The sequence below is a fragment of the Halichoerus grypus genome, chromosome 10 (genome assembly GCF_964656455.1).
Source record: "Halichoerus grypus chromosome 10, mHalGry1.hap1.1, whole genome shotgun sequence".
NCBI classification, from domain to species: domain Eukaryota; kingdom Metazoa; phylum Chordata; class Mammalia; order Carnivora; family Phocidae; genus Halichoerus; species Halichoerus grypus.
The window spans coordinates 108,795,193-108,803,912 of NC_135721.1; the positions used below are offsets into that span (position 1 = coordinate 108,795,193).

The 8,720-nt window shown below is 49.5% G+C and overlaps 1 protein-coding gene across 1 annotated transcript; it reads right to left on the minus strand.

Annotated features, from left to right (window-relative positions):
- Positions 1 to 2,645: 2,645 nt before the first annotated feature.
- PRND (prion like protein doppel) lies at positions 2,646 to 3,187 on the minus strand. Its single transcript, XM_078057483.1, has one exon. It carries the CDS (start codon positions 3,180 to 3,182, stop codon positions 2,646 to 2,648), a length of 537 nt encoding a protein of 178 aa, XP_077913609.1. The 5' UTR covers positions 3,183 to 3,187.
- Positions 3,188 to 8,720: the final 5,533 nt, after the last annotated feature.

An 8,720-nucleotide genomic window follows, 5' to 3' on the forward strand; every position in this document is an offset into this window, starting at 1 on the left:
CTCTGACTTGATCAGATACTGGGATGGGGGCAACGTGGTGTTCTGGATTTCTATTGTAATTTGAATGTCACTTTTATAATGAACACATTTTGAAAAGTCAACACTTGGAGGGGACAAGAAAGCAAGGGTTGGCGAAGTTATTCACCTTTAAAACGTCCGTATCAAGAATAATTCAGATGTCCCTCACAATGTCCTGCACATAGTAGGCGCTTGGCCACCTTTGGCTAACGTGAAAAACCAGACTCACACAGCCTTCCCTGGACCTCATAATTTGTAAACAGCGTCAAGGATGCTCAAGCACGTGTAGTCTCAGTTAAAGCTTCATGATTAATTTGGCATTTGAATCACCATATACAAATGTCCTTCATGCCCCACTTAAATCTGGTTTCTGGAACTGTTAATGAAATGAGAAAAGACAGCAATTATAGAAAATGTACTATATCATGGCCTGTTTGCCTAAGAAATGAAGTCATTTTGCTTATGTGGCTGTGTGTGCCCTTTTGGTTAAACTCAGCAGAGCTGGACTGAAATTTCAACATCAGCTTACAAGTAGTTGTCTTTCTTTCTTTCTTTTTTTTTTTTTTAAGATTTTATTTATTTAATTGACACAGAGAGAGAGAGATAGACAGCGTGAGAGGGAACAAAAGCAGGGGAAGTGGGAGAGGGAGAAGCAGGCTTCCCGCCGAGCAGGGAGCCTGATGCAGGGCTCGATCCCAGGACCCCAGGATCATGACCTGAGCCGAAGGCAGACGCTTAACGACTGAGCCACCCAGGTCCCCCAGTTGTTTTTCTTTCTTTTTCTCTTTCTTTCTTTCTTTCCTTCTTTCCTTCTTTTTCTTTTTCTTTCTTTCTTTCTTTTTCTTTCTTTCTTTCTTTCTTTCTTTCTTCTTCCTTCCTTTCTTTCTTTCTTTCTTTCTTTCTTCTTCTTTCTTTCTTCTTTCTCCCCCAGTCTTTCTTGCTATTGCTATTGTTTAAAAAATAAAAATAAAAGACTGACATGCAAGAAATAACCTCTACAGGGTCTGTACTTTTATCCTGGGCTCTGCTCAAGAATTCAGCAGGACCATGGAAGTGGAGTGCTGGCAGCCTGAGGACTAAGACCTTCTGGCATCCTCCATCCCATCCTCCTCCAGCACTGATCCAGTGCAGGGTGGCCCCCAGGCTCCTTGGGGAAGGCCGTTACCCTGGGCTGCCCTGCCCCCAAGTCCTTCACTGGCTTTCTCTGTTAGAACCTTCCAAAAGTATCCTTGAGAAGAATGCTGATAGCAGTGGAGGCTCAGAACAAGAGGTACCATTATCAACATTCATGTTTTAAAATACTTAGGATAAACTGAGAATGTACACTCCCCCCCCCCCCAGACTCTCTTTAAAGGAGAATTGATAATAGTCAGCAGCTAGTGCATCCAAATAGGGTTCAACAATTCCTGGGGGTCTCTAAGAGTATCCCAGAGGACCTGTGGGGACATCTTAGAGCACTAGATTCATTATTTGTATTTAAGCCGTATTCATATTTTGTAATATATATTTAACTAAAAAGAGGTAGATACTAAGTGCCATATCTACCCTTGCTTATGGTATGAGTGAATTCTTTGTTCGGTCTCCCTAATGACACGGTTTCTTTTGAAACTTTTTGGCAAGGAATTATTCTTTTATAGTGATAAGTGGTTTACAGAAATGACAGCCCCACCCCAACACAGTGGTTAAAAGAACAGCTGGAGATCGGCCACCGGACCTGTGTAAAGGGAGTATGGCTAGAGACTCTCATGTGCATGTACATAAAAAGATGCCCCTATAGCACTAAGGGAACATTGCAAAGCAAATGTGTCATTTAAAAATATTTTCTCAAATCCAGGTGATATTTCAGAGAGAGGAAGAGCGAACACTTATCCTTCTGGTGAAAGAAATCTTTGTGCCCTAGACACATCCTGCTGTGGAAATGGTCTGCTGGGAGTTCAGCCTGGCAAGATCGCCTTACGCCGTGATTTCTGAGCCTTTGTCTCGCTTTACCTCTATGATCCTTTACTCCCTTTATTGTATCTTAGCTTCATCAGAAGAATTAAATACAACCTGCCTGAAACAAGGTATCAGGATCCATGGCCATCAGCTCAGGCGGAAATCTGGGTTTGGATTTGGGCCTGGCAAGCCGTAAAGGACTCACAAGGCAGCTCTGGGATTGCACAGAATGGAAGATCTGGGGTTGGACAAGCCAGGATTGCATTCTGGTTCGGCTACTTTCTAGCCACCTCACCTCTTGGAGCCTCAGTTTCCTTGTCTACACAGTGGGAAGAACCCCTGTCTCTAGGAGGGGTTGGGGATACCGGGAAGCATGTGGCCCGGTCCCTGGCGTGTTCTCTTCTCTGTTCGCCGAACATTTGTTCATTATTTATTGCAGAACGCGCCGTGCCAGACGCCTCCCGGGGAGGCGAGAAGGCAGTGCGTGGGGCCGGACTCGGTACCCACACATTATTTACCCGATACAGTCAGGTACCCCAGGGGAGACTCGCCAGTGCGCCTTGAGGCACTGGAGAATCACGGCTCTTTGGTACCTTTGGGACACACGGGGGGCTGGGGCCTGGGGGAGAACTGGGCCACGCCAGCCGATGGCTCACCCTCTCATCCCTGTGGCCGCCGGCCCGCCTGCAAGCCTATTTCACGATCAACCAAATGAAAACCAGCAGGCAGAGCAGCACGGGCAGGTCGCCGCCAACCCGAAGTCCCGCGCCCCTCTCCAACCAAAAATCGCAGTGCTTGACTGAGCAGAGCTCCCTGATCAGCCGCCACAGGATCCGCTGGTACAGCTTGTTGTCCTGTTTCTCACGGGACAGCTCCTCCGGGTTGGCCAACAGCGTGGCGTTGATGCAACCGCTCACAAACTTCTCCTTGGTCACGTTGGCTTCCGAGCAGCCGTCGTAGTGGACCCCGTCGGGGAACTGCCAGTAGTTGGCCTCGTAGTACCTGTTGCCCTCGGCTCCCAGGTCGATATCCAGCTTCCGGCCTTGCCTGATGAACGCCCCGGGGCGGATCTCTGCCGTGTGCGCCTCCGTGACCTGCGAGGTGCTGGGCAAGGCCTTCCTGTTCCACTTGATTCTGTGCTTTATGCCTCTCGCCTTGACCGCCGAGAGCTGGCTGAACAGCAGGACACAGACGATGGTCAACCAGCATCTGCCCAGATGTTTCCCCATTGTGTCGGGATCTGCAAGAGCAAAGGCCTGGGCAGTTACCTTCCCCCAGGGGGGTGGGAGGTTCCCGGGTTCCCCTGCCCCCCTCCCGTGTGCGGACGATTTTAAGCAAGGAATGCATCCTTGCGCCCTTCACGTTTTCCAAAAAGCGGAATAGTTTTCCCCGTGCTTGGGTTGCACAGGCTAAGTCAATACCCAGGTTCTTGCTTTTGCCTGGAATTACATGCATTCAGGGCGGAGATCTGGTTTTCTCCGACAGATAAGACGCTACAACTGGCAATTAGAAAGCCTTTGAATATGCATGGGAAAATAAGCGAGTAATGACATAATACATATAGGTTTTCTTTGGGGCTCCCGTCTTTCCAGTCAGAGGATCTCTGGAGGAAAATACACAGAAGAGTTGGAACCACAGGCTTCTGAGCACAGACTGTATTGTTCATCTTCCCTCTTTATTCTGTTGCTCTAAGCTGGCTCTGTTCTCTGGCACATTCTGCCATCTATTCTAAGAAAGCCCCAAAGGGCTTTGGGGTAATGATGGAGAGAGAGATGGAAGCGTGGCCAGGAGACCCCTGCCTCCTTCTGCATCGGGGGGTCAAGATGTGCTATAGAAGTGGCTCCCAGTCTCGCCCTGGGGACAGTGTGACCCCACACTCCCCCTCACCCAGCACTTACTATGCATCAGCCACTGGCATTGACTGACTTAATTCTCACACGGGGTAGGTGCATTATTATTCCCATCTGGTAAAAGTTGTCCTGTGGGGCGCCTGGATGGCTCTGCCCTCAGGTCATGATCCCAGGGCCCCCACATAGGCATCTCTGCTCAGCGGGGAGTCTGCTTCTCTCTCTGTCCCTCCCCCCTGCTCGTGCGCTCTCTCTCTCTCTCTCTCAAAGAAATAAATAAAATCTTAAAAAAAAAGTTGTCCTGGGATTCAGAGTAGGTAAGTGATTTGCCCAAGCCTGCACAATAGCGGGTGGCAGATTTGAATCCAGTCTGTCTGACTTTGTTCCCATGTGCCCACTTGCCATGTCGCATGGCCCTTCTGTGTTGCAGGAGGGGACGGTGCCCGCGTTTTGTGCTTTTGACTCGCTGGGCATGAAGGGCAGCACCGATGGGCCCTAAGCTGAGCAGAGAGCCGGGTCCGTGAGGAATTTCGGAGGAGATGGGATGCTGGGGAGGATCAGAGGGCCTGGGGGAGCACTCCGAAGGGCTGCTGATGACATCAGGGGATATCCCCCCTTCCCCACCGCCCCCCAGTCCGGTAGTTTGTCCCATCTGGCTCCTGAAACTTACAATAGCTATTGTGGAAGTCTACTTCCCAAGGTCAACTGTTCCGGGCATCCCAGCACCTGGACCGTTGTCGGCGTGGATGAGAAACCCCAGAATGGTTACAAAAGCCAAGCGTGCTCAGGCTGTGTCCTAGACGAAATTCTATTGTGCCGGAGCTGGAGGAGGTTCAAAAGTCAGCTTGCTTAGCCCCTAACACACCTTCCCTGCAGGATTCCCAAAGTGATGGGTCAATCTCTGTTAAAATGTTCAGCTGGAGTGTGACTCTGGTCCTTATGTAGGAAAAAAGGCAAAATGCAACCTCCGTGCATGTCCAGTCCCACCTCTGGATGCCCGCGAAGCGGCTTCTGCTGACCTTTCTTTACCTGCAGGCGTGGTTTAGTCTCTGGCTCAGGGAGGGCATGAGTGTGCCCGGCAGCAGCCTGAGAACCTACTTTTCTGGCACCTTACCCCCCCACCGCCCCCTAATCACAGTGACCTCAGACCAGCGTTCTCCAAAGAGATCCAAGCATGAAGCCAACATTCATTAATCTCCTAAATAGGGGGACACACCCCATGCCATCGGCCCATACTCTTTTGGTAGGAGAAATGTTAAATAAGAATAATAACACAAATTACAGGTGTGTCAAGTTAAAAAAAAAAGTATAGAGATCTTGAGAAAGTAGTCTTCATAGACAAGGGCTTAAAAGCAGAAGAAAATCCCAACCAGCCAACCCTAAAGTAGCATTTTATTGCAAGCACCAAAACCAGACATGCAACACCAGTGATGCCCCAACAGCCTCATGTGTCCCCTTACTCGGGACACCCCCCAGGAGATGGGAGACCAGAAACCACTGTACGGTTTGCAGTCTGATTAGAAATGAGCAACCCTCACCACAGAAACGGAATCCAGCGCGAACTGTGCCTCCCCACATACCTCGAGCTCTCTCTGGAAGCTTGTCTCTGGAACCTCAGCAGCACTGTCCTCCAGCACTGCCCTCCCCCCGTATGTAGGAGCTGCAGGGGGAGGCGGCATTCCTATTGCTCTCCAAATATGGCAGCCCTCCTCGCTGGGCACGACCAATCAGGGGTTCCCAGGCACTCCTCTGCCTTGAGGATAGACCACATCACTCTTCACTAATAAACACTGTGTGAAGATCTTGATGAAGTTCAGAGGGACTTGAGAGTTGCCTTTGATTTTCCTTTCTTTTCTTTTATGTATGGGTGTGTTCATCTACTTATTTACTTACTATTAACCAGTTTATCACAAAGGACATTACAAAGGAAACAAATGAACAGCCAGATGAAGAAGTACATAAGGCAAGGTCTGGAGGGTTCTAACTGCAGGAGTCCTTCCTCATGGAGTCTGGGGCACGGCCTCCCCCAATGTTGATGAGTTCACCAACTTGGAAGTTCTCCGAACCCCTCTGTGCCAGTAACTGGGGACACAAACCAAATACTCTAACAAAAGATACTCCTATCACCCCTATCACTCAGGAATTCACAAGGTTTTAGAAGCTCTGTGCCAGACACTGGGGACGTTATTATACCACAATGTCACAGCTGGACAGATGGATGGAGACATCTGTCCAGAGTCTGGTTAGGTCTATTTTTAAGACTGGATTTTGAGAGGTGCCTTGTAGAGCTGAAATGAGCAGTGTTAGAAGGAAAACCTTTCCCATCCGTATCTGCAACAGAGAGTCGTTGCCGGGTATGCATGGTCCTGCACCTGAAGACCAGCCTCGGCCAGCAAAGGGGTTTTGGCCAGGCCGCCTCTGTGGGAAGGGTCTGGTCCAGAAGAGGGTGGGAGAGCAGCTGGGCCACACTGCCCCCTCCCAGCGGGGACCCCCAGGGAGCGAGGTACCACACTTCCTTTGGGGAGGTGGAAAAGCAGGGTTCATGTTGGATAGAGGGACACATAAGAGGCTTGGCCAGCACTTTAAGCTGTTGAGCATCCAGGAAGGCTTGAGCTACTGAATTAGTCCAAGGCCAAGAAGTTAAGGTCTACAGAAACCCACGGGACAGATGCAGCTGGAGGTGAAACGGACAGGGTTCAAACATGGTGGGGGCGGGGAGTGAGTTTCCTCTGACAGGTGGGGAGGGGAGCTGGAGAACGAGCTTCTCCTGGCGGAAAGGACTGCACTCCCTTATTGGGCGCCTGGTCCTTGTACAGAAGGGACGTACTTAGGTGTCTCTGCTCCAGTTATTACTGCAATGAGAAATCAAAAGTGATTTCTGGAGGAAAGTACGGAGTGAGATTAGCCTGTAAATGGAATGTGATCTTTATCCTGATTGTGAACCAGCGATGTTGGCGGGATTCACTTCAAGGCCCTTTCGTGAACAAAGCTGAAGCGGCCGCTCCCAGAACGACCAGCAGATGGCGCCATGAGTTCACAAAGACCTCTCACCCTGGCGGTGGGGAATCCCCCCACCCCCTTCGCTAACTCCTGTAGGGATTTGGGGCCTCCAGTTGGGCCTTTCTGTCTCCTCTGCCTTTAATTTTAAAATTTATTGCATTTCCTTTTTTTAAAAAAACTTTTTCATTTTCTTCCTAGAATCAGAGAATTTTTGGTCCTGTGAATACACACACACACACACACACACACAAACACACACACTTTGGTAGTGCAAGCTCCCTATAAACTATTTGCAAAATGCAGAAGAAAACAGAAAACAAAAACCACCTTAATATTTCGCTATCCAGAGACAAGTGTCAGTACAAGTGTCTTAATTAAGATTGGGGGTGTTTAGAACTGGAAAGGGCTCAGAATCCTCTAGTTCAGCTCCTTAGCACCATGAAGTCATGGGGCCAGATAGGCCCAAGGTCACCCAGCCAGGCAGACCATGCTGCCCCCCCCCCCCCCGCCCCCTGGTGCGGGCCCATTGCCCTGTTCTGAACTTTGTGTACTGTCCACCCTGCCCGTCCACATGTGGTGTGAGCACCTCCAGGCCCCTCCATCCTTCCTCTTTCTATTCTCTTGCTGAGGAGGACTTGGCCCAGAAGGTGGTGGGAGGTTGGTGCAGAGCTGATGAGCCTGCAGATTCCTCTTGGCAGTGAACAAAGAGGCACAGAGGAGCATGGAAGCCTGTGGAAATGTTCGAGAAGACGGGAGGAGCTCTGGAAGCTGCAAACAAGGCAAGAAAACTGTTACCCAGCTGCAGAGAGTGCAGAACTAGTTGCCCCCATCCTGCTTGGCACTTGCTCCCCGCCTACAAACATGAACCAACAAACAGCCAAGGAATTAGTGAGAGAGCTGAGAGGCCGGGGCTGAGTGAATCGTGTGTTCTGGCATTGACAGTTACAGGAGGAATATCACTGAGTGTGGGTCATCATTGATTAAACAGGGAGAACGAGACTGATCCCACAGGGCTGGGTGCTCCATGATGCAAGGGAAGGGACTCTGGAGGGATTCTCTAGAATGGATGAGCGGTAGAAAATTATGTGAATAAAAAAAAAAAAATCGGCAGGGAAAGGCTGAGGTCTAGAATGCCTGAGTGGGTCATTATTATTTCAGTTCCTAGTTTGATTAGATCTGGGACCTTTGGAGAGCATTTATAAATACAGCGGTCATTAGGAGACAAGATGCCACGCCGAACTGCTCCCAGAAGGGTTAGTGTGTAGGAAGATCACCCACTGTATCTTGGCTTCCCGAAGGTTTATCGAGTGTCTGTCATGTGATTGTGCCAAAGGAGGGACAGCATACACATGGACGATGCTGTGCCAAAGGAGGGACAGCATACACATGGGTAAGGCAGCTAAGGCTGCTCAGGGCCTTCTGGTAGAGAAATGATAGAACTGTGTTTTGGAAAATAATACTTACAAGATAGTTGGGTAGCAGTCTAAATAGCCGTACTCAATTTCTTTCTTTTTATTTTTTTTATTTTTTTATTTTTTAAAGATTTTATTTATTTATTTTTGAGAGAGAGAGAGAGTGCAAGAGGGGGTAGGGTTAGAGGGAGAAGCAGACTCCCCGCCGAGCAGGGAGCCCGATGTGGGACTCGATCCCGGAACTCCGGGATCATGACCTGAGCCGAAGGCAGTTGCTTAACCAACTGAGCCACCCAGGCGCCCTCAATTTCTTTCTTTTTAGTGAAGTCTACTATTCACAGGAAGCTGAATATATCCTGAGGTTACAGAATTATGCATTGTTACAAACTGAACGCACCCATGTAACCCGCACCCAGAATAAGCAATCAAACAAGGACAGCATGCTCAAAGCCTCTTTGTCTCCCCATTGTGTCACTGCCCTCTTGCCTGGCTCCTGACACCCTCGCTT